We start from the raw sequence: 27,402 nt of genomic DNA on the forward strand, positions 1-27,402 counted from the left end.
TTTATGATAAAACATATATAACACTTTATTTCTGTAAGCCATTAATAGTATTTACAATAATATTAATAGATTCTTCGAGTTGTTCCTTGTTAATAACAAGAGGAGGGGCAAATCTAATGATGTCTTCGTGAGTGTGTTTGGCAATGACACCATTCTGTTTCATTTTTAAACATACATCCCACGCATCAGCTACACCTATAAACAAAACATTATATTAGATCAAAAGCAATAACTTAAAATGTTTATAAGAAATATCGAAAACTCTACTTCGAAGATATATTACCTCTGTTGATGACTACAGCGTTCAAGAGACCTTTTCCTCTAACTTCCGTCGCAATGTCCTTATTTAATTTGCTTTGAAGTTGTTGTCTGAATATCTCTCCCATGTTGAAAGCGTTTTCTGCGATCTTCTCGTCTTCTAAAACTCCTAGGGAAACAATTGCTACTCTAGAACCGAGAGGGTTGCCTCCGAAGGTGGATCCATGCGTACCTAAATCGTAAGGAAGATTGAATTAGTCTGTATGAGGTGTAGTTACAAAATAACAAAATGGTGCACTTATACTACCCGTGAGTCAGATTCGTACAACCGGTAGTTCTTCACACTGAAGAATATGAATTTTGGTACTTGTTCTATAATAAAAAAACTTAAAAAACAACAAAGCACCTGGTGAAAATGGTATCATTGCTGAGTTTCTAAAAGAAGGTGGCGAAATGGAGCAAGAAGAAATTGCTGAGTTAATACGCCAAGTGTGGATCAAAGAAAAAATACCCAACCAGTGGAAAGAAGCAATCTTATGTCCAGTGCATAAAAAAGGACGTTACAGAATGTAAAAATTACAGGGGAATAGCTCTACAAGATACAGTGTATAAGATTCTGGCCATATCAATTAGAAATAAAATTAAAACAAAAGTTGAAAATTGTCTAGGTGAATATCAAGCAGGTTTCAGAGCAAACAGATCGGTAATAGACCAAATTTTTACAATGAAACAAATTTTAGCTAGCTCATATGAATTCAACCTAACATTACACATGCTGTTTATTGATTTTAGACAGGCATATGATATTATAAAAAGAAATAAAGTATATGAACCACTAGAATATTTTAAATTTCCACCAAAAATAGTAAGACTGACTAAATGCATACTCAATGATACTAAAAGTAAAGTCATGTTAGAAGGACGGGTTTCGGATAGCTTTATCACCAATAGAGGTCTGCGACAAGGTGACCCGTTATCAACAGGTTTTTTTTAATTTGATCCTAGAGAAGATTTTACGAGAATGTAACATCTACACTAGAGGCACAATATATCATCACAGGCATCAATGCGTAGCATATGCAGATGATGTTACCTTAATAACAAGGAGACCTGCAGAATTAAGAGAAATCTTTACTAGAATAGAGAGAATAGCCAGGGAATATGGTTTAGAAATAAACGAAGAAAAAACAAAATATATGGTGATGAGGGGAAACGAAAATCATCTAGGACAGTCCTTTAAGATACAAAGCCCAAGTAAAGAATATAACTTTGAAGTTGTTAGCCAATTCGATTACTTGGGAGTGATACTAACAAATAGGAACGAAGAGAACCAAGAAATCATAAAAAGAATGGCCAAAGGTAGTAAGAGTGCTGGGAGCCTGACTAAGATACTGAGGTCGAAGATAATATCTAGAACAGCAAAAAAACGAATATATACAACAGTTATCCGACCTACAGTACTCTATGCTAGCGAGACCTGGACACTAAATAAAGATATGGAAGTAAAGTTAGATAGATGGGAACGAAAAATTCTTAGAAGGATATACGGAGGTGTAAAAGAGGGGAACATCTGGCGAAGAAGAACGAATGAAGAAATAATGCAAATATATGGGCAACCAAAAATAACAAGACTTGCTAAAATTCAAAGATTAAGATGGCTCGGACATATAGCAAGAATGAAGGAAGGAAGAGTTCCCAATGAATTAATAAACACGGAGGCTGGTACAAAAGGAAAAAGAGGCCGCCCCCTAAGAAAATGGCTGGAGTCGGCAAAAGAAGATCTGAAATCGCTGCGGGTACAAGATTGGAAAAACTTAGCACAAGATAGAAAGAAATGGAAGAAAACCGTTGAAGCCTTGGGTCTTTGAGGCCTGTTGAGCTGAACTATATATATACTTGTTCTATAACCTTCTTCTTACCTTCTTTGTAAGTTTTTTAATATAAGATCTATCTGATTTCGAACAATATTGTCAGATTCCAAAGTTAGAGGTTTTCAAGTATGTAGGCAACTTTTGAAGGTTTTGGTGACTATGAGTAATTATTTTCTACAAAATTGAATTCTATTCTTTGTACTAAGATTTAAGCATCCTCTGAGCCTCTTCCAACCTTGCATTGACATCTGCCACACTCGTACGATTACTAAACTAACACTGAATTGACAAATAATTAGGAAAAGACAGTTAAGATTTGATTTCAAGTACAGTGCGCCTTTTTCTTTTAAGACACATAGGCAGTTCTGATTTAAGAACATTGGAGGTCCCACCGAGATGTGTCTTAAAAGAAAAGTCTTTAATCAGTGCGTGTTGCCAGTACTTACATATGGTGCAGAGACATTAACACTAACCAAGAAAGTAAGAAATAAAATTTGTGTTACCCAAAGAGCCATGGAACGATCGATGTTAGGCATTTCTCGTAGGGATCAAGTCACGAACAAGGAAATAAGACGGAGAACAGGAGTGACAGATGCCATAGAAAGAATTATGACCCTTAAGTGGAACTGGGCGGGGCACATAGCTTGAATGTCGGATAACAGATGGACACAGCGAATAATACAGTGGAGACCGAGACAAGAAGCACATCGAAGTAGAGGTCGTCCACCAACAAGATGGTCTGATGACATAAAACGGATGCAAACAGCACAAAACAGAAATACATGGAAAATACTGAGGGAGACCTATATCCAGCAGTGGATAGATCCGGGTTAAATGATGATGATGATGACAGTGCGCCTGCGCATCCGCTTATACGTATTTCGACCTCATCAGAACCACCGAACAACGGTGTTCGGTTGTTCGGTGTCAGAACGGCTTTCGCAGTCGCTCTGAACGTGAAAATAAATCTTTCCTGTCGTAGGAAGCAACTCTAACATGGCTTCGTATAGACGCAAATAGCGACATATGATATTAAAATCCGTAAACTAATTTTCGAAACCAAATTCAGATTTTTGCTTTAATCTGTGCCTTCTAAGAATTTCAAGGCAAAACAGACGTTGATAAAGATGAATTTGGTTTCGAAAATTAGTTAACGGATTTTATTGACAAATAATTCTTAAGGCACATGTTACATGGCAGGTTCTTAAAAGTGGTTTCTAATTTTTTTCCGATCGAACAAAGATAAGCACGTACCTAGAAATGCTTCTATTGATAAATGTTCGACCATCAATTTTGACACCACGTAACTTTTAGCCTGTTTCCAATGTTAAATCCACATTAAAAAGAATACGATTTCCGAACTCATAGAGGAAGATTTATAGTACCTAGTTTTGAATTATAAAAATGTCAGTGATTGCTGCTTTTGAAGGATCAGTAAGATCAAAATTATATTCCTAAAGACTCTTGAAAAGTGAGTGGTTTTTACTATTATGTTAACGTGCAAGATCTTACCTGGTTCAATCACCAACATAACATCATCGTTAGCTAGACAAGCTGATACCGGATAGACTCCACCTCCCAACGCCTTTCCAAGGACCAGAATATCAGGCTTGACATTTTCGTAATCTACAGCCAGTCTTTTTCCAGTTCTTCCTAAACCAGTTTGGATTTCATCGGCAATCCAAAGAACGTTGTATTTCGTGCAAAGATCTCTGACTCCTTTTAAATAGCCTGGAGATGGTACTCTAATACCGGCTTCTCCTTGGATTGGTTCAACCATATAGGCACATACGTTGGGATCTTTTAATTGCTCCTAAAAAGTTAAAAAATATTTGTACAGTAAACACAATAATAAAAACTAGATGAGTTTGTAGGGAAAGACGAAAAATCTTATCAATGACTTTTTCCTATAAATTTTCACAGAGTATTTTATTAATAATTATAAATATTTTAACTGTAGATCTTCTTCTTCAAGTGCCATCTCCGCGGCGGAGGTCGGCAATCATCATAGCTATTCGGACTTTTGAGACGGCTGCTCTGAAAAGTTCATTTTATGTACATCCGTACCACTCTCAGGTTGCGCAGCCATGACATTCTACGCCTCCCTATGCTTCTCTTTCCTTGGATCTTTCCCTGCATAATCAGTTGGAGCAAGGTGTATTTCTCTCCACGTGTAATATGTCCAAGATATTCTAATTTTCTTGTTTTTATTGAATTTAAAATTTCCATTTCTTTGTTCATCCTCCCCAGAACCTCTTTGTTTGTGACGTGTTCTGTCCATGATATTTTCAGAATTCTTCTGTACACCCACAGCTCAAATGATTCCAGTTTTTTCATTGATGTCGCATTCAAGGTCCAAGATTCCATTCCATAAAATAAAGTCGAAAAAACATAGCACCTCGCCAACCTAACTCTTAGTTCCAGTTTTAAATCCCTGGTACATAGAACTCTTCTCATTTTGTTGAAATTTGCTCTAGCCTTTTCTATTCTTATTTTTATCTCCTGATTGTAATCATTTGTGGAGTTAATCATTGTTCCCAGGTATGCATATTTGTCCACTTGTTCGACGTTGGTTTCGTTTATTAGAAGATTCTCGTTATTTCTTTGAGTTTTCGGTATTCTCATAAATTTCGTCTTCTTGACATTCATTGTTAGACCATACTCTTTTCCATACTCTGCTATTCTGGTCACAAGTCTCTGAAGATCTTCAATGTTTTCGGCTAAGATCACAGTGTCGTCCGCATATCTAATGTTGTTAATGGGAACTCCATTTACCTTTATTCCAGCTGTTTCACCCTCAAGGGCTTTTTTCAGGACCTCTTCGGAGTAGGCATTGAAAAGAATTGGCGACAATACGCATCCCTGTCTTACTCCACATCTAATTTCAATTTCTTCTGACAGCTGTTCGTTAACACGTACTTTTGCTCGCTGTTTATAGTATAAATTTGATATGATCCTGAGGTCGTTGTAGTCAATCTTCTTTGATTTCAGGACATTCATTAAATGTTTATGTCGTACTTTATCGAATGCTTTATTATAGTCAATAAAACATGCGTACCTATATATCTTAATTAACGTCCAGGCATCTTTGTATTAGTATATTAAGTGAAAAAAGAGCTTCACGTGTTCCTAGGCCTTTGCGAAAACCAAATTGTGTATTATTAACGTCTATGTCCAGTTTGTTTTTTAGATTTTTTATTAACTATTACTGCCACGCCGTGTCTGTGTTGGTTATTCTCGCTACCGGAATAATATATTGTGGCTTCGTCTGTTGAAAAACAACCTGAGTTGGGCCACCTAGCTTCACTGATACCCAGTACATCGATATTCAACCTGTTCATTTCTTGAATAACATTGTGCATTTTACCAGGCTGAAACATGCTCTGAACATTCCATGTTCCTATTCTAGTGTTGGACAGTCTTATTTTTTCATCTGCGTTCTTTTGACAAGGCATTCGCTGATTAACGACCTGAGAGTCCTTGTCTTCTTCTCCCCTGCCGGATCTTGGCTTCCGAGGGCCATGATCAGTAACGCCGTTATTAGTTTCTAAAACCATGATGATTTTAAGTGTAGATACCTGGGCTCAAAATATTAAAGTTTAACCCAAATCACTTAAATAAAATGGGGCTTGTTACTGACTTACAGGATGTTTGTTCAAAAATTGAAAAACTATTTGTACCCAGTATTTTACAACTATTTAACATCTCCTTGTCATACTCTACACCTACACCCTACTTAACTATGTTAAATAAATATTTCTGGCTACTACCAGAGGCATACAATAGGGGAAAATGAAAGGCTGACCCCTCTCAAATTCTGCGCTATTGAAGGAATTGTTATTTTAGCACAATTTTCTTTGTTAATTCCTAATAAAAAAACTCAGCTTTATTTTTTAAAATGTCACCTGAAATAGAAGCTTGTCTGCTTCGTTCTTGCTTAATGTGCAGAGCCGGATGTGCAGAGCTTCTTCAACATCAGGAAATTCACCCATTTTAAGGGTTTTTCTGTCCTAAGAATCATTATCTACAGATTTCATAAATTTTTCGATTTTGTCTTTGTTTTTTGTAATGTCATACACTGTAGCTCATCCAATATCATAAAATCTAGATATCGCAGTCGGAGTTTTACCACACTCGCATCTTTCTCTCTCTCTCTCTCTCTCTCTCTCTCTCTCTCTCTCTCTCTATCTCTCTCTCTCTCTCTGAACTTTCTAAACGAATTAAATAAAAATTTGGCACTACTTATTACCTACTGTATCTAAACACTATATCGAACCTAACTGCTGACAGAAAACACACGAAATGAAGCATCCGGTAAGAATGGATTCATGTCGCGACAGGTTTCAGTACGGCGGCGAACTTGACGAGAGGTGCGTCGGATTGCAAAACGTCGGGGTATCAAGGGTGTGCTGTATTTAAAAAAACTTTGATCTTCCCGTTGGTCATTTAGGTCACGTGGCCTATATCCCGGCCGATTAGAAAGAGATGCAGGGACTACTTTTCTCTGTCGCACTACGGGAATGAGTCTGTATTGCAACAGTCAGTCTATTTGTATTATATGTCTATGAATTAAACAAAAAATAACCTAACCTAACCTAAAATTTACCTCTAGTGCTTTCAGATCGTCATAAGGTATGATTTTAAAACCAGGCATGAACGGTCCATATCCCTCATAGCTTGTGGGATCTGTCGACGCTGATACTGCTGCCAAAGATCTTCCCCAAAAGTTGTCCTCTGCAAAAATAATTTTGGCTTGATCTTTGGGTATCCCCTTCTTTTTGTATCCCCATTTCCTGGCTAATTTACAGGCAGTATCGTCTGCTTCCACACCTACACAACAAAATTTAAAAACATTGTATTATACACTCATATGTATCTCAATAAAAAAGGAAATAGACCATTGAACAACATGTTCCACCGCGAACCACAATTTAAATCTTGTATTTACCTGTATTCATCGGCAGAACCTTGTCGTATCCAAAAAGTTTGGTTACAACCTCTGCATACTCTCCAAGTTGATCAGAAAAAAATGCTCTGGATGTGTGGTGAAGTACTGCACTTTGGTCTTGTAAAGCTTTAACTATTTTCGGATGACAGTGACCAAAATTGTTGGCTGAATAACCACTTAAGTAATCAAAATATCTTTTTCCTTCGACGTCCCATACAAAAACACCTGAAAGAGATCATATTAATAGAATATAATAGAATTTATTTAGTCAATATACAAAAATGGTTTTGGGGAGTTCGGTTCTGCATCGATAACTATAGTGTTGTATTCAATGTGGGCTCCGAATATTTTTAACATTAACAAAGTTTAATGTAAGTTATAAATTGTGAATCTTAGTGATATATTGAAATAAACTGTAAGTGTACAAACTCTTTACATAATATCCACTTAAATTAGCATTAAAGTCAGCAAATTGCAATTATTTGTTATTGTTGTCAATAAACAAATCCAGTTTTACCAGCAAATAACCGCTTTTAGTAAAGACCGATATACCTGTTTTAGCAGGTGTACAGGGTCGGACTTACTTTTCACAAACGTTTATCGAAATGAATTCAAACATGGAATCACACAACAGTTCTACAATACAAGACCATCAAATAAACAGATCACAGTCATACTCTTCGGCAACGTCGAGAGTGCAATTTCCTTTAAAGTCCCAAGCAATTATCTTTAGTGCCTTAGAAAACACCAAACTTCAAGACTACCTTCTCCCACTTGGAAATATAATTCAACCGAAAAATATAATCTTCTCTTCTAGATTATCTAATAATCGCATATGTATGTATTTATCCAATAAACAAATAGTGGACGATTTTATAAATAATCATGCTCAAATAGAAATACAAGGTGAAATTGTCAGAGCAAGAAGGTTAGTTACACCAGCGGAACGACTTGTGCTCTCCGGCGTATGTCCTTCAATACCGCACGACTTGCTAATCAATGAGTTACAAAAAATCGGCATAGTTCCTATCTCCCTCATGACCTTCCTCAAAATAAGTGCTTCTATGCCTGAGTACAATCACATCCTTAGTTTTCGAAGACAAATCTATATCAGTCCTCACAATCTAACACTACCAGAGTCATTTACTCTTATTTTTGACAACACGACATATAGAATATTCATTTCTCAAGACAGTTTAGTTTGCTTTAGATGCAAGAAGCCAGGACACATGAAGCATCGGTATCCAGCGCAACAAATATATCCTTGCAAGCATCCAATGACACAAACCCTTCTCAGTGTGAACAAATGTCTATTTCTAATATCCCGGAGATACCGAACAAAGTAGATGCATCAAATAAGGACAGTCACATAATTAATGAACCAAAAAGAAACTTTGATGAAATTATTTCACCTGAAGCAGATCCATCTTCAAAAGAATATAACATTTTTCCACCACCTTAAGTCCAAGCAAAATCTAAAAAAGCTAAAATTAGTTCATTAAGCACTTCTGAATGCTCATTTTCTCTCTTACTTGACCCTGCTAAAAACTTCATAGAAAATCACCCTCTACCTTTCCCTCTAAACGTTGATCAACTTAACATGTTCCTAATGAATATCACGGGGTCAGCAGATCCTATAACTACAATTCAAGAATATACCACAGACCTACCAGCTTTGTCCCATATGCTCAGTCAATTTTATCCCCATTTAAAGGAAATATCCATAAACCGTAAATTCACGTCCATAAGGAAAAAAATTCATAAGTATATTAACAGTGATGCATCGGAAGCGGAAAGTGACACATCTCAGTTAAGCCAACATTAATTAAAAACATCCCTTGTTGTTTAGTCCTTTCTGACTCTCTCAGCGCAGTCAAAGCTATGCAAAATGTATACCCTAAACACCCCATTGAGAAAATTATCAGAGCCGAATTAATGAAAGCTCAAGAAAATTTCAGAAGAGTCCACTTCCTATGGATACCATCTCATATAGGCATAGAAGGGAATGAAGAAGCAGATACTAGTGCGCGTAACTCTATCACCAGTGACACATCAGAAACAGAGTGTCGGAGTATCGCAGGCGATCTAAAAGTTTATTTTAAAAATAAGGTGTTAAGTGCGTGAAATCGGGAGTGGAATGATTCTAGTTCGAAACTAAGAACCATCAAAAGTGATATTTTTTCATGGAAGTCATATTTCAAATAGTAAACCTCGAAAAATGCGAAACATGCAATACACTAGACAGTATAAAGCACTTCTTGATAGACTGTCCTAAATATGTAAATCAAAGACAGTCTTACAATTTGCCAAATAACCTGAAAGCACTCCTCAACAAAAGTTTAGTTCCGAACAATTTATTAGGTTACTTAAAATGTATAAATATGTTACACAAAATTTAACTTAATTAATTGTTACAAATGTTCAATTGTTCACAAATTGTAATTAATTGTTACAATGATTGATTGTTACAAATGTTAAATTTAATATTATTACAAATGTTACAGGAATGTCGCTAATAACCTTTGGGTGGATGTGACTTTGTTTCTTTAAATAAAAAAAAACAAAATAGTTTTGTTTTTGACAAGTCAAAGGAATAGTGACAATTTTTACATATATACATTATAAAATTTTTGCGAATTTAAACATTACAAACAGATATTTAATATTAACAATTTAAGAAATGACAAACACACTAAATAAAAATATAAAAACATGAAAAATCATAATAGGCAAATACCCTGACCAAACTAGTACTATTGTGTAAAAGCTGTACTTAGGTACTCCATTTTTGAATAGAACCAATGTTTCAAAAAGTGTGATTTAATTTTAAGCTTAAACGATAACAAGTGAAGACTTTTTACTTCATCTGGCAAAAAGTTATACAAACCAACATCAGTCGAATTTTTTATGCTCTTTGTCAACCTAAAACGTTGTGCTCTAATAGCATCTCTAGATCTTGTATCGTGATCATGGAAGTTGGAGTTTATGTTAAACTTACCTTTGCTGGCATGAGTTTCAATCAGCGTCTCATATATATAGAGTGAAGGTAGTGGCATAATACCTAAATCCAGAAATAAAGGTTTACAGTGTCCCCTATACTCTGCTCTTGCAAGTATCCTCACTACTTTTTTTTGTAGTTTAAAAATTCGATCTGCGTGACAAGAATTACCCCAAACAGTTATTTCGTTCTGTAGATGACTATGGAATAGTGCACATTGTAAGGGTACTTTTAGGAATCATATAAACTAAGTTGCGTATTAAAATTATACTTGTAGCAAGTTTAGAACTTAAGAAATCTGTATGAGCACTCCAATCCAAATTATCATCTAAAAAGATTCCTAATAGTTTAACACTATCTCTTAAGATATACTTACAATCGGAACTAAAAATCAAATTCTGATTTTTCTTTTCATTTAGCTTCAGCCCATTATGTAAAAATCAGTTTTTTGCTTTCTGGGTATCTCTATCTATTTTAATTTTTAAATTATGCTGATTAATATCAGTATTAATTGATAGTTGTATTATCTGCGAAGCAATTACATTTTATAGAAAACGTGTAGTGAAATAAATCGTTCAGATAAATAAGAAACAAAGTTTGTCCTAATATCGAACCTTGAGGAATGTATGATCTAAATAGGTTAAGAGTGTTTCCCCTAATGCCGAATTTATGCATTTTTTCCAACAGTAATTTATGCGAAACACAGTCAAAAGCTTTGGATAAATCACACAATGTCAAAGACACAAAATGACCTTCCTCCAAGCCATCAACTATATCTCTCACAATTAAACTTACGCGAATTTTACCGGTCAGAATTATCAACAATGTTATTTAAAACAAGCTCAGACGCGAATGATCAAGTCATTGGTACATCGTGTCCACGTCCATACATTGACAGTCGCACAAGCGTTCAAAACATTTTTTTTTTGCGTCATTCCGTTGTAATCTTACCACGCGCGTTGTTACACCGTTGTACATATTATTACGTGGTTTGAATTGTTTTTTTAAACTCTTATATTTTATATATCAGTTACAAACACTTCTAAACAAAAAATCAATTTTATCACGTGTCTCTACTAATTTATCTGTACTTACCTTGTCCTTTCGCTAGAGCCACAGGCAGAGGATGGTAATTGTGGGCCGCATACTTCTCTTCCTTATGAATAACCGTCTCGGTGCTAAATGCCTTCTTCGACAAATTAATGCAGCTTTTGGCATTTTCTAAAAATCGTGGGGCGTGCCGTGAAGGAATCATTTCTGCATCCAATCAATCAATCGATTTCTGCAACCTAAAGTATTCAATGTCAAGTGACGAGAATTATTGCAGTTCCAGTATTATTTATATCATTGTACAAACACGTATATTTTTAGATAAAACATTGAAAATTATTCTTTATTAATAGACCAGGGACATCAGGTTTTATCAAGACAAATTCATCCAAATTTTTTTCCTCGAATTCTATTTATTAGCAATTAAAGTGAAAAATTGTTATTTTTAGAATTATTGTTTGTAAGTTACGACTTTTATATTCTATCAAACACCTCAAATAAATGGTCATATTTAACTCTTTAATATCTTTTACATAAGTAATATAGATTTTATTAACTGTTTTGTAAGCGTCAACAATTAATTTTTTATATTTTTAACTATATGATAAATGAAGTAAGTATATGATAAAAAAAACACCCAAAAGTCGAAAATATGGAATATTTGTATAATATAGAGAAAGAATATCAGAGAAGATTGCTCAGAATGAAATATTAGAAAACGATAACATCGAGGAACACCAGAAGTAACGACAGACGATGAAATACATATTGAGGAAGAAGAAGTTAGGGAAATGAATAAATAGAATAGAACAAAACCGAATACCACAAGAATGAAGATCAAGCATCCTAACAACTCTCTTCAAAAAGGGAGATAAATCGGACCCGGAAAATTACAGAAGAATTAATTTATTAAACACTAAAATTAACAACCAAAGTGATAACAAATAAACTGAATGAAATTACAACACTAACAGAAGAACAACAAGGTTTTAGGTCGGGAATATCATGCACCGACGCTATATTTATAAGAGGCAAGTGCAAGAGAAATCATTAGAATACAACAAACCAGCATATCTATGTTTCGTGGACCTTAAGAAGGCATTTGACCGGGTCAAATTAAAAGACGTTATCCACTTACTGTACGCAAGAGAGTAATACAACACAATCAAAGTAAAAGTGGAAGAAGAACTAACCGACCCTATTGAGGCTGGTAATTTGATAAGACAGGGATATTCCTTGAGTCATCTATTGTTCAACCTGATCGTGGATGAAATAATAAAAAAAGTAATAACCAAAAATAATACCAAATGGGATAAAAACAATTAAAATAATCTGCTATGCAGACGAGGCAATACTAATCTCTGAAAGTGAAGATGGTTTACAACGTATGCTGCACCAATTTAATATAACCGCCAGAAAATTTAACGATGGAAGGACAACTTACTGGAGGTACATTGAAAAACCGACAGAGTTATGTCTACACAAAAATAAAAAGAAGAAGACGACAAAGTTAAGTAGTGTTTAGATCTTAGACAAGGAAAGAGAGAGGATAGGAAACGCATATTTAATAAACCTTTGCAAAGTGAGTCCAGTTATGATGTGACCGCCATATTTTGGTGCCTGTACGTTGTCCATTACTACCTCTCGCAGGATTACCAAATCTACTGATTTTGCAGTAGATCTACTGATTTCAACTTTAATTTGTCAATGATCTAATCAAGTCTAATGATCAAATCATGTTCAAAAAGTGATCATTCTCTCAGTGTTCAATTATAAATTTTGAAAAAAATCTATTGATATATATTCATTATTCTCAATCTACTGAAGAAATAAAATATGACCTGGCAACTCCTCAGTCAATTCCATACGATTACGAGTCCCCTCTCTTTCCTGGTCTAAGATTCAGATAATATATACAACGTCTATGTTTAGATGTGTGATGAATAAGGGAGACGGAAGCATAGGAAACACAATATATAGAAATACAACCCTTCCCAACAGATATTTACATGCTAACTCACACCACCATCCTGTATAATTATATTTGCTTATCAAAACCTTAACGCAAGATCTTAAAAACTAACAGGACTGACACACGAGGACCATAACGTATGGTCCTAAAGTTTTGGGAAAATTTTCAAAAGCACATGACTCTGACCACAATAATCTTATATTTTTATTAAAGTATTCAACAATTTAACTTAACTATCCTTATTATAAATCAAAATTCAAATGACAGACAAGGGACCATTATTTTCGATTTGCCTAATAATTCCCCTGACACGTTGCATCATCCTTTGGACGACCTCGGCGTCAATTTCTCTGATTTTTGTATATATGCGGCGTCTTAACTGTTCCTGATTTTGTGCTTCCCATCCGTTATTATAGACTTTCCGACTTAATATTGCCCAGAACTCTTCAATTGGATGAGCTTGACGTAGGTTGGGGGGATTGTCTGCTTTCGGTACAAAGGTAATATTGTTAGTTTCGTACCAGTCCCTTGTGATCCTCGCGTAATGACATGAAGCAAGATCTGGCCAAAAGACTATTTGATCATTTGCATGATGTGTGTTCACAAACTGAAGCAATTTAGAGAGACATCTTTGAATATAAATATTTGCGTTTAACGCTTCGCCTCGAACGACACCAATGTAGGGCTGTGAGATAAAGCCAGCCTCAGAAATTGCACACCATACCAAAATTTTGTCCTCAAATTTTTTCTTACTTTTGAATTTTATTTCATCAGATACATTTTCGTAATCGTTCGTGTAAAACCCATCGTTACCCTTCATCTCAGAGTTGGACAAAGTAAAATATTTTTTATCGTCCATCACGATCAACTTGTTGACGAAATGCACTCGCCTTAACGCGCGGCAACATCTCGGAATTCTCTCTAATTGATCCTCTGTGTATTTTGGAGCTTTCCTTCTTTTCCAGTAGATAATATTGTTACTCGATAGGGTCCTGTATACTGTAGTCTTTCCAATATGAAATCTTCTTGCCAGTTTTCGCTGTGAGACTTCAATTTTGTTCTTAGCTGCTTCAATCAGTTTTGCCTCTCTTATATGGTTCAAAATCCGCGGTATCCCTTCTTCACATTCTCTGATTGTGCGATAAATTGTCGATTTGCTTATGTTTTGATCTCGATAAATATTAACAATATCTCGTTTCGACATTCGCCCAACCATGTTATAAACACCTCGACGAATATCAATTTTATAACACATTTTGCAGAGCACAAACCAAAATATTCTGCTTTGTTTATTAAATGTCAATAACTGATGACATTTTAATTCCATGGCCTTCTTTGTTAAATGCATTTTGCTTCTCAATCAGACCAGGTGAAATTTTTTTCAAAACTTTAGGACCATACGTTAAGAACGAAGACATGCGCAAAATGAAAAAAACGCCAAGGAAAAGCTTCTTCATGTCTACAGTTGAAAAAGCATAGAAATTTCGAGACCCAGTAGAAAAATAACCAATTAACAAAACTGTCCTGTCCTATATAAAGTGCAAGGCAGATAAAATCAGCAGAGTTGCAAATCAGAAAAAACAAAATAGAGATACCGAACAAAAAGTTTAAACTACGAGCCCATTCCCATTTCCCACACTATAGCGTGACAATTGCAACATTTTCGCGATTTCCGAGTTGGATTTTCCAGAATTAAAAAATCTAATAATGATTGAACAAATTTTCTCATCGATAACTTTTCGTCTACCCATTGACATTAACTGACAATATTATTGTTTTGATGTCATTTTATATATATATATATATATATATATATATATATATATATATATATATATATATATATATATATATATAAACAAAAATCACATTGGAAAATCAAGCAATATACGAGATTCCTTGTGAGAACTGCAACAAATCGTACATCGGGCAGATCAATTGAAAAATACAGGTAAGTAGAGAAGAACATCAACTTACAATAAAAAAAAAAGGAAAAGCGTCAACCACAAAATGCCATAAGCACAGGACAAAATAAACTTGAATAGAACTTAAGAAATAGATGACGTCGACATTGAACATGTAAGTAAAATAACTATAAAGCCAGTGTAATATCAATAACAACGTTTGCATCAAAAACAGGGAGAAGAGAAAGCATACTTCGATTTGTTCAGTTGAATCTTAACTGCTGTTTTTTAATTTTTATGATAGAAACACTTTTTTTACTAATTAGAACAGTTTGCATAACATTATTAGGCAATAAAATCTGATTTTATGTATATATCTACGATACAATAATTTAAATAAGCCCAAAATCAACAGCGAAGGAAGAAATCGATAGAAAACGATACGAAAAATAAAAAAAATCAAGAAAGACCATTGAAGATAAGCAGTTGTTTATTTAAATATACTGAAAATGTTGCTCACACTTGTTAATATAAATTACCTCTTTACTTTTGCTTTTTTCCCTAAAAAACTTCACTCACTTTAACGTAGTTACCAAAACGATTGACTTATTTCGTTATTTCTCTATAAAAAAAGTTGTTTTTTTTCGTCATTAGCCTGAGAATTCAAACCATTACAAAAATATCATCGAACGTTTCCTTACAACAGAGGTGTACTCAGCCCGAGTGTAGAAAGAATATAAACCATTACAATTAAGAAGCTATAAAACGATGTCATGATAATTTTCAATATTAAAAAACGAATAATCAAAGCAGATGGAGTTTTGGACGCTTTAATGCTTTATAGATGGTGATGAAAAAAAGACAAAAATAAATCTCTGATAAATTATATGAGGCCTGGAGGAAACTAAAGTGTTTAGAGAAGTATTTAGTCTTTATTTAATTATTTTATTTTTAATATTTCTATTATTTTATTATAATATGATCTTATTTAATTGAATATTTTAATTACTTATTTTAATGAGCATTGTATTAATATTTTATGAGAAATTTGCTGATTCATATTATGTTGTCAGAGTTCTGAGAAACTACTTGTCTAAATCACCATTTGAGAAGTTTTCGGGAACTATTAATTTTAACCCCAAAAGCACAAAACGATTTCAAAAGATCAAATTTCTTGAAACCTTATATCAGTTATTCCATGCCTTAAAATGGGAATGCATATACTATTGTACCAAAAGCACGAGTTGGCGGTTTTAATTTATTACGACGTACTCTACATTCGGTCGAAAGATCCTTTAACCTCTTAGGTAAGTCCCTATGAAACGGGCAGTAGCAAGACCTCGAGATGACCAGGTCTACAGTCTAGTGTGCAAGATGCCACTTCTCCCGGTTAAATTTTTCTCAATCATTCTCTTCTTACAGTATCGAGGAGCAGAAACTTTGACCAGACGCGGCTTTTCTGCCATATACAGTATTCAAAAGGTAAGTTCTTTTCTGAATTGATAACAATATTTGAGTTATGCCAAGTGTTTTGCCTATTTTACAATTATGTACATATTTTCTATTCCATTCTCCGAAGATTTTTCTGAGCATCTTTCTTTCTTAGATCTCTACTTCCTTTTCTTCCTGTTGGTACATAATCCACGTTTCACTGTCATACATCATTGTAGGTCTGATTACTGTCTCATAGACTCGCAGTTTAGCTGTTCTTGGCACATTTTTTGCTTTCAGTAATGAATTTAGTAACTCTATCGCTCTGCTTCCCTTCTCTGCTCATTAATCTTTTGTCTATCTCTTTTTCTTCTTTTCCCGTGTTCGATATGGTTACTCCTAAGTATTCAAATTCTGACACTCTTTTAAAATATACACAGTCTCTGCTCCTTTCATTTTGATCTATTTGTTATTATTTGTTATGTCTTCCCTCATTTCCATATATGGGGTTTTTGTTTGGTTTATTATTAATCCGTATCTTTTCGCTTCTTCTTCAAATTTCTGGAAAAATTTTTCTAAATTTTTTTTTGTTCTCGCTAGTATCACCACATCATCCGTGTACGCTATGCACTGTTCCCTGCTATTGAAAATAGTCCTGTTTGTGCTTATATTTGATCTTCTTACGATTTGTTCTAATACTAGGATGAATAAATTCGTTGATAGCAGATCTCCTTGTTTTAAACCTCTATTCACTGTGAACTGTCTTGAAAAGCTTTCTTCCATCGTTAACATGTTTATCGTGTTCCTAAGCGTCTTTCTCACTAGCCTTATAAGCTTTTCTGGTACTTCTAATGTTCTCATGGCCTCATATAGCATCGTTCGATTTAGAGAGTCATATGCTTGTTTAAAATCGATAGCATATGTATTCCTAAGTTTTGTTCGTAGCTATTATTTTGTATTCTTCCTGATCTAAAACCTCCCTGGTATTCTCCAATCACTTTGTTATCATATTTTAGTAATCTTTTCCTAATAACTTTTGCAAGTATGTAACGTTATAAACGTCACATCTCTATTAATTTATATTTTAATAATTATTTCATTTTAATTTCTTTATTAATTTATTAATTTCTTTATCTTCAGTTTAATTTTTACTATTTTTTGTTTATAAAAATAGTTTTTAATTTTATTAATTAATTAATTTTCCTTTTCAGTTTTTATCTGCTGATTTACTTGGTCCATATCCTAGATCTAAAAATGGAAATCGTTATCTTTTAGTTGTTGTTGACTGGTTTACAAAGTTCATGTTTGTACATCCTTTGGCTAATGCTACTTCTAAAGCTATTGTCAAGTTTATCGAAAATCAAGTTTTTCTTATTTTTGGTGTACCACAGATCTTTGCAGTTGATAATGGAAAACAATTTGTTTCCAAAGATTTTAAAACTTTGATGGAAAAGTACAAGGTACAAAAAATTTGGTATAATGCTAAATACTTTCCTCAGATTAATCCTACTGAACGAGTTAATAAGACAATTGTTACTGCAATTAGGTCTTTTATTCAGGACAATCATAAAGATTGGGACAAGGAAATTTTTAAAATAGCCCAAGCTATTCGTCTAGCTAAGCATGAAGTAACACAATTTTCTCCTTCATTTTTAACATTTGCTAGAAATGTTCCTGTTGATGGTTCATTCTTTGGTGCTATTAAAGAAACATCTAATAATATTGTTAATATTAACAATAAATTGTTTGATCCCAAGCCTTTAGAGAATATTTCTCCTATATTTAATGAAGTTCAGAAGAGAATACGTCACTCTTACAATACCAACACTAAACGCTACAATTTACGTAGACGTGATGTAAAATTTCATGTAGGTGACAAAGTCTGGAAGAAAAATAATATCCTTTCAAAAGCTGTGGATGATTTTTCTGCTAAATTAGCTCCCAAATTTATTCCCTGTATTATACATAAAGTTTTATCTCCTTTAGTATATAATCTTAAGGATCTAGATGGTAAAGACCTTGGTAATTTTCATGTGCAAGATATTAAGTTAGATGTTACTGATTCTAGTGATGATGAGTCTCAATAATGTTATATAATATGGTAAAGCATTATCTTTTATTATTTTATCTCTTTATATTTTGATATTTCTGTAGTTATGATAAACATATTAATCTTATTTATTTGACATTACCCTAACTGTTTATATATTCCTATTATTTTACTTTGGGTAATTGTTTTTGATTTTGATACAATTAAAAGCCTCATCCAGCACTTTATGTATGACAACATGGTTAGTTGCATACATGGTGTTTTAGTTTTCCTAGGATACATATATCCTAAGGAGATTTTGGGCCAGATTATATGAATCTGTGTTCCTTTTTGGTCTTTTAGAGACAATTAATATACCGTAGTAGGTATATATTTTTTTTTGGATGATGTGTTTTTTCTTATTTCTTTTGGAGTTAAAATAATTCTATGCATCTACTTTTAGAAATCTGGTGTAGAATTATGGCGCTTTGAAGTTTGATTGTAGTATACCTACTTTCACTTGTTTTCTTCTATTTTTGTAAACTATATTTATGCAGTACTTTATTCTTTTGTGTAGATCCCTGGTTTATATTTAGTGAGAATAACATTTCTTATGTATCATTATCTTATTTTCATTATTAACTTACTCTTAGTCTTCTAAGACTTGTTTTATGCAGTTACTATATCTCTTTTGTGTAGAACTTTGTCTTATTTGACATATCAAGTAAAGTTTATATGTATTTTTGAGTTGTTTATCAATAATTACATTTGCATATCAATGTCTACATGCTTTTACTCATTTTATAATTTTGAAATTATTGTTGCCTTACTTTAGGTACTCAGTTATCCTGAGTACTAATTTTTTTTTGAGATTCATTCATTAGCAGTATCCATTAACTATTCATTTTTGTGAGATATGATCTCTATATTATGTATTTACCTGACTTTGCTTATTTGTCTTTATTTTTGTATACTTACCTTTGACTTTGATTATTAACTAGACTTCATACTATGTGTATAGAATGCTATTTTGCAAAGGAAGTTGTTGTACTTCCGAAGAAGAATTTCTGAAGACAGAATTCTTCAACAATGTATATCTGAATATATCAGATGCATTGCCCCTTTGTTATTATTATTTTTGTTATTGTGGGCCTGAGCTTTGATGCAGATGTACATTCGTACCACTGGATCTTCCTTAAATGGTGGGTTGTCTCCAGGGTATGGCGTCGGGGGGTTCATGGCACATAGGGCTGTCGTCTCCGAGGAGCGCTGTCGTGGTTTAACCGTGGGCTATGGGCTACTGCGTTCATACCAACATGGTTTCAATTGATCCTTTGGTAGGGTCCATGTACAGTACCAAAGTCTACAGATACCCGATTACTTTAAATTAATTTTTTCCCTTCATTTTTAGTCTGATGAATACTAAAATTCATTGGGTAATATGCATTTATATTCCCCTGAGCGTTCCCCTCAAAAACTGTATATTATAATTATTAAATTTTTATTATAAACTTTATGCTACACCATCTTACTGCTTACTTTATAACAGTACCTATTTAATTTCAGTTTAATGAATCCTGAAATTCAGTGAGTAATTTTTTTTTATTTTTCCAGAGATATTCTCTGTAGTAGTTTATTAATATTAGATTAATAATTTTAGTGTGATGAATACTACAATTCATTGGGTAATTTTTTTTATTTTCCCCAGATTAACATCTGAAAATTATTTTGCTATTTTTTTTTAAATATAGCAAATTTGAGTTATACTTTAAATTTTTTATGAATAGTAATGTATACTTAATTACTTATATTCATTAATTTAATTATTTTGTTATATAAATTTTTTAAATAACAACAAATTTTAGTTTGACGGATACTACAATTCGTTGGGAAGTATTCAATTTCCCTGAGTAATACTCTAAATTTTTTTATGATCATTCTTTTGTTATTATATTCATTAACTTGATTGCTTTGTTATAAAGTATTTATTTTTGATTTGTTACTACAGATTACTACTGCATATATTTATTCCTAGGTAGAACATTGTGTTCTTGTTTTCTTTGAGAAAAATTTCTCAGTTGTGTTCGAAATTTTTCTGATGGGTGGTAGGAGTGTGTAACGTTATAAACGTCACATCTCTATTAATTTATATTTTAATAATTATTTCATTTTAATTTCTTTATTAATTTATTAATTTCTTTATCTTCAGTTTAATTTTTACTATTTTTTTGTTTATAAAAATAGTTGGCGCCCCTGTTTTTCTCTTCTTCCTCTGTCTTTATTTTCTCTCTTTCTGTCCCATAGAGTAAATATTTGCCCTCTCACTTTTGTTCGGCAGACTATTCTGTTCTGTGTTGACTGACAAGCTAGTTTCATGATATCTATACCAACATTCTATGACATCTGTGCTAACTTCATTCAGTCTCCCACTTTCTGTCAAAACAACTTTTCTGTAGTGGGATTATTTTTTGCCTCTTTTTGAAATTTATAAAAGAAGGCAAAAATTATTATAAGACTCATTTTTATGGTCTACAACTTCTCTTGGGGTAAGTACTTTCATTGTGATATTTATTCTATAATTCTGACCACATTTCCAATATTTCTAACCTTACTTTCTTTCGAAAGCACATTTTTTTTTTCTGATATATGCATTAGGACTCTTTAACAGAATTTAACTAAGTAGTAACATTCATATTTCATTTTATCCTTGCCATACGCTATTTGTTTAAGTGTAATTTTGTAAGATGGCAAGGAAGTTAAACCTTTCTTTTTGATGTGTTTCTAATGCATGTTGTTTCTTATCCTTTTAGTTTATTGGACATATCAAAACCTTATTGGTCCACTGGACAGTTTATTGGAGATATAAAACTTATTGGTTTACTGGACATTTTATTTTTATTGGACATTTCATTGGATTTATTGAATTTATTGGTTTATTGGACACCAAAACTTAGTCAGGACATACAGCCACGTGTGACTGCAGCTCTCCAGAAGTCACAACTTCTAAGTGGAGGATCCAACAGCTAGAACACACAAGCCGCCCATCGAAGCAATAAGTAACACTTATAACTGTTAAGCTTTGGCAGGGTTAATTATTGTTTTTTTATTGATTTAAATAAATATGATTGGTTAAAATTTGTCTTATTTGCTATCAAATGAGAACTCAGGTTCAATCCCTAGTTTAAGACAAGACGAACTCACCCTTGAGATACTGAGCTAGGCAAGGTATAGACGATAAGCTCCCATGGTTGATTGAGGTATTATTTTTACAATAGTATTTCAATTCTCTTTGGTAGTCTTATCGTTACAAGTATTTTATAAACTTCTTCTAATAGTTGCTATACCTCTATAGTTTTCGCACTCCGTGTTGTCTCCTTTTTTTGTAGATAGGACAAATAAGAGCGCTATTCCATTGTTTCGGCATTTCTTTCTTTTGCCAAATTATTAGTGTCAAGTGGAATATCCTTTCCTTCAATCTTTCGCCACCTTCCTTAAAAATCTCAACTGGGATACCACTTTTTCCTGCACTTTTGTTATTTTTTAGGTCTCTTATTATTTCTTTGACTTCATTCAGAGTTGGTTCCTCGCACTTCCCTTCTTCATCTTCTTGCCAATTCTCATTTCCCTCAAGTTCTTCTTGTTGGTCTGTATTTAATAGATCTTCGAAATATTCCGCCCATCTGTTTAATTTTTCTGTTGTTTCACCTAGAAGTAAGCCTTCTTTGTTTCTGCAATACTGTGGATTATTCTTTGTAGTTTCTCTGGATTTCTTAACTTCTTGGTAGAAATTATTTACCTCTTTGTTTATATAGGCTTCTTCTATGTTTTTCAATTGCTTTTCTAGCTGTCCTCTTTTCTTTTTTCTGTAAATTCTTTTCACTTCCCTTCTTCTTGCCATATTTTAATTAATTAACCACCTATTTCAATACGCCCTACTTTAAACAAAAAGAATAGCGTCAATTTATGATGTTTAGTTGCCAACCTCACCACAATGCTTCCCTACAGATAGATCAAAACAACATTGGGCGAATTACTCACTTATATCAGAGCTGCTACATTACAGACTAACTAGACTCAGGTAAAGAGATCAAGTGCAGTATTAAAGCAGCTCGCAAGAAGGGGCGGCTGTCACCCCACAAGCAAAAGCAACCCTGGGCTCAAGTGCAAAAGTGAAGTAGAGGCTAAGAGGAACCAAATTTTAAAGCAAATCCGTCGTGACGTGGAAAATTACACTCCAAAACGGTTATTGACTGGCGTATTTAGACAAAAGCCATAAGAAAGAGAAATATGACAGGTAGAAAAGCCATTACAATGTTAAACAGTATTTTATCGTACCAATCCACCAGCAAAGAAAATAAAAAGAGGATATATGAGACTAAGTGAAAAGTATCACACTACACAACAGTGATACATAGCCACAGAAAGATAGAACATTGGCAATGTTGAGAGCAACAGAAATGGATTTTTGAAGAAGAGCTAGCAAGATCTAGAAGAGAAAAGATTAACAACAAACGCATTAGAGAAATAATGAGAATCAAACGAACGATCACAGATGAATTTTCAACAAACAAATTATCTGGTTCGGACGTATACAAGGAATGGCTAAACAACGAACACCAAAAGAAATACTAATATGGGAACCAGAAGGCAAGAGAAAAACAGGTAGACCGAGAATAATTCGGAGAGGACGAATAGACAAAAAGGTGAGAGAAAGAATCATAGAAGGGGACCTATGGAACCACCAGAGGAAGTGGCGATTGGAAGTCGGAAAACCGCGGAGAACTTTATAAACCGACATGTAGTAGTATTAGTCAAACATTAAGATATACCTGATAGTTTAGTTATTCCCAAATCGCCTTTACAAATTTGTAATTTCTCACTGTTGTCATTAACCTATTCACCTTTTATTCATAGCTGCTATCGTTTTCTTAGTAAAACTGGTTGTTTTATATACAACCTTTATCTTTTTCTTGATAAAACTAGTTATATATCAACAAAATGGTTTTATTTTGATATAAAAATATAAACAATAAAGATGTATTATTGAATTATCAAAGTTTTGTTGTGGCCTGGTACAGACTTTCTTTCGAAGTCAAAGGAGTATTGGCCCACCCAGGTTAATTTTTACTCCTCTTATCCCACGAAAATCTTAGAGGAAAAATTACCAACTGTATTATCATCGACACCGATCATTACAGATAACTTTGTATTTACTTTACTTTCAAAACTTTTATCTCTGGTAAAAATTTAGAAAGAAAGTTTGAATTTCACATTACAAACAATCGCACGTCACGAGAAATGCTTCCACGAAGACAATATTGGGTGGAATTTGAAGCTGAAGTTGTCTAGTTTTGAAAAACGTACTTGTGTAATCGAAAAGAAGAAGTTTTAAACGTTTTAAATTCAGCGATTTTATGCATATTTCAAATGTTTCACATTTGTTGCCAAAATTCAAAACCGACATTTCGTGCTATTGGCTTTGAAGATTAGGCTTTTAATACTTTTATAGAATTCTACGCATATTTTATGCAAAATGAATGGCATACGTAAACTACACTCCTCACCTTTAAAACGCATTTTAATTTTGGTCGATAGGACACTCTGGTCAAAAGATATTGAAATTTTAACCGTCGACTTGATGCAAATTTTATTTAAAATTGATTTCGCGCGCGTAAATGACATTCAAAATCGCCGGTCGCTTCAAGCGTTGTTTCTGAGAGAACGGTTCATTCTACACAAAAAATGCTAATTAACATTTTTGTTCAAAAACAATATTTTTGTTTTTGGTAAATCTATTTTGTCTGTTTTTCTTCCCTTACGAGGAGAAGCTTTTAGGGGTAGGTGGGAAGTATGAGTGGTAAACTTTTTTGCACATTTTTTGGTGTCCCAAAATTGACATTCTCAGGAAAATTTAGCTTCTTCGTATGATTTTTAAAAATTCAGTGGAATTTTCGTCTCTGACGCCTGGCGTAATCGCCAACTAGCTGACTAGCTGATATTAATTGGGACGACATTTTCTGCGCCGTATTATAGTCCAGGAAACGAAGCTTAAAATAGGACAAAACCTAGCAAATTTTTCCGAAAAGACTGATTTGCATACAAATTTGAGATTAAGTTCAACTTACCCTCTATGTTTGTGTTCTATGGTTCCTTGAGTCGAGTATGAATGAATGCATGCGTGTACCTATAGTATTTTTCATATAAAAATGCGTGCACGTCACAATTTATATAAAGTGACGTCACTTATATTTAAAATTTCCAGAACGTCAACCTTAGAGTTCAAATTTTCCTAACACAGCTAATAATACGAAACCCATACGGAACTTCTCGATCTTTCATAGGCGTCAACATGGTATAATAATCAAAAAATGTAATCATCATTAAATTGGGAATTTTAGAATTATATTGATTAAATAACCGAAAACATTTGTTATTATTAATAATACAAATTTTATGAAATAACTCTTCAAGTCTAATATTCCACAAAATAATAATTTTAATTAAATATATTAGACAATTGTACGCAACTGATATGGAAATACTTCAAATTTTTTGACAGTTCAGCGTGTGGCAAAATTGTTTAAAGTGTTGCCGCTTTTTTGGGAAAGAATTTTGTTTATGTTTTGATTTCTTACACAATTTGATCATAATATATTATATATTAATAAATTGTATTTATAAATACATATTAAATTTAGATTAATAGCTTTAAAAACTAATTATTGTTGTCTATTGTGATTGTGCTATGCCAAAACAACTAAATAGTCTGTAGAAAGCTGATAAGCTTTCATATAAGATAGATTATTTTGAAAAAGAAATAATGGCGGGACGTTTTTACTATTAATGCTCTAAATAGGGGTAAGTTTAAAATTTAGAATATATAATTTTGTATTAAACTGTTTTCTTCTGTATTTTAGTGTTTTTGTATGTATTTGCAGTAGTCTTAAAACTAAGTGTATTTACTGTTATATAATAGTTTGACAAATAGTTGACATTTTTAAAATTCCTTATTTACTAACTATTTTGATGTTTTGGCAACGCTGTGGGGTTATGACGTCGTAAATCTTGAATGACGTGCACTCATTTTTATATGAAAAATACTATATATGAGTTTCTAACGGACAGAATACAAAAAGACACCGCTAACTTACATTATGATGCTTCCAATTGGATTTCTCCATTTTTTTCCAAAAAATTTATTGGTTTTTTTAACCATAACTTTTTTATTTTTTACATTAGAAATAAAGCCCCCAATTTAAAAACAAAGTTACTTTGAAATGGTTGGTATTGGTAGTTTTTGCATATTAGTACAAGTTTTAATTGTTAATATCTCACACAATTTTTGCCGTACAAAAAATTTTGGCAAACCAAATTCTTGGGAATTAAAAAAGCTAAATTTTATATATAAACTTTTTTTCGTATCTCTAATACTAATCTTTCTATTTTGATGACAAGGGCATTTTTTACCAAACTACAAAAGTTCATTATTCTCTTTTAATTCCATTTTTTTTAAACTAATCATTGTAAGTCGGTCAAACTTCTAGAATGAATTAATAATACATAAATAAAGAAGATTGAACAAGGCCAACGATTAAGTTTAATTAGGGTGGTAATTAGGGGGTTGTTTCTGTTCACTTTCTGGCTGAAATCAATAGGGGCTGACTTTCTTTTCATCAAGTCACTCAATTTTTGTGTGAGTCCAAAATTTAATATTCGACGAAGAAGAGTTAACCTATAATAAAGTATACCTCTGTTGATATTCGTCTTAAAGGAAATTTAAAAAATCCATTTTGTTTATTTTTTCAAAAGGTACATTTTTGATAATTACAGTTTTTTTGATAAAACGAAAACTATTAATTGTATTAAAAAAATGTATAGTAGAACATTTTTCGCCTAGACCTAATTTTTCTTCAAATTTTTGCGGTCAAAATATAATAAAAAAATTTCCACCCTGAGATGGGGTCACAACTACCCCTATGGTAAAAGCGCCTTTCGGCATCATATAGATTTTGATCCTTGGTCCTATCCCCTACTTATTCTGAAATTTTCAAGTTAAATTGATCTTTTCCGAAAAAATTGCGAGGTGAAAACCTTCGTTTCTTGGACAATAGGCTCAATAAATTTTTATTTAAAGTAGATCGAAAATAATACTGCTACACTTGAATCTTGGCATCGTTTTCTAAGGAAAAATATTAAATTTGAATGGTATGATGAATGTGAGCCAACATCAGCATTATGGACATATTGGTACAGCACAGATGATCGCTACAAGCACTTATATATAAGTTCTTTAAGCTTTGCTTCGAATTTGTGTAGATCATCGACAGTGGAGACGATATTCTCAGCAAATCGAAAATTATGTACATGAGACGAAGAGCTGATATCAGGAATGTTTGAGACTTTCCAATACCATACTACAAGAACAAAATTCAGCTAGTATTTTTCGAGAAACTTTGCACAAATTATTTTATATTAAAAAAAAGATGAAATTGAGAAATTAATACATTAAAATACATATTTTTTCACTATTATATAGATTCACATTTACATACAGTTAAATGATACTAAATCATTATTAATATTGAACGAACTTACCGAATATCTCATCCACTGTGTTCTAGTAGATAGAGCTAACAAGACTGACGATATAAGCCACTTAATTCATTGAAGGGGTCACCAATGTCATCAATATACCAAGTTCGATAAAACAATCAATCGGTTATTATCACTTTAAACTTAAAATTATGTGGATAACAGGTTAAAAAAGTTAATATTAAGATTAGAAGTGTCAGGAAATAATTATGACAAAATTGTACGGGGTAAATAGAAACATCATTACATGTAGCTCTTATATAAATAGAAGAAGAAGGTTTTGTACCAGGACGTACTACAAATTATAGATAAATTCGGAGAATTTAACATCACAGCATATCTGTGTTTC

General features: G+C 33.0%; 1 protein-coding gene across 2 annotated transcripts; it reads right to left on the reverse strand.

Annotated features, from left to right (window-relative positions):
* Positions 1 to 27,211, reverse strand: Oat (Ornithine aminotransferase precursor). 2 transcript variants are annotated; one of them, XM_072530784.1, is made up of 7 exons: positions 27,057 to 27,211; positions 11,171 to 11,364; positions 7,078 to 7,302; positions 6,736 to 6,959; positions 3,642 to 3,942; positions 284 to 490; positions 1 to 195 (listed from the first exon to the last, which is right to left on the reverse strand). In XM_072530784.1, the coding sequence occupies exons 2-7, from the start codon at positions 11,328 to 11,330 to the stop codon at positions 26 to 28; spliced, it is 1,287 nt and encodes a 428-aa protein (XP_072386885.1). In that variant the 5' UTR covers positions 11,331 to 11,364; positions 27,057 to 27,211; the 3' UTR covers positions 1 to 25. The 2 variants fall into 2 exon arrangements, with proteins under 2 accessions (XP_072386885.1, XP_072386886.1); XM_072530785.1 differs by lacking the exon at positions 27,057 to 27,211 and adding an exon at positions 15,541 to 15,565.
* Between the last annotated feature and the right edge of the window lie 191 nt (positions 27,212 to 27,402).

Source organism: Diabrotica undecimpunctata, chromosome 4, assembly GCF_040954645.1.
Source record: "Diabrotica undecimpunctata isolate CICGRU chromosome 4, icDiaUnde3, whole genome shotgun sequence".
Taxonomy (NCBI): Eukaryota; Metazoa; Arthropoda; class Insecta; order Coleoptera; family Chrysomelidae; genus Diabrotica; species Diabrotica undecimpunctata.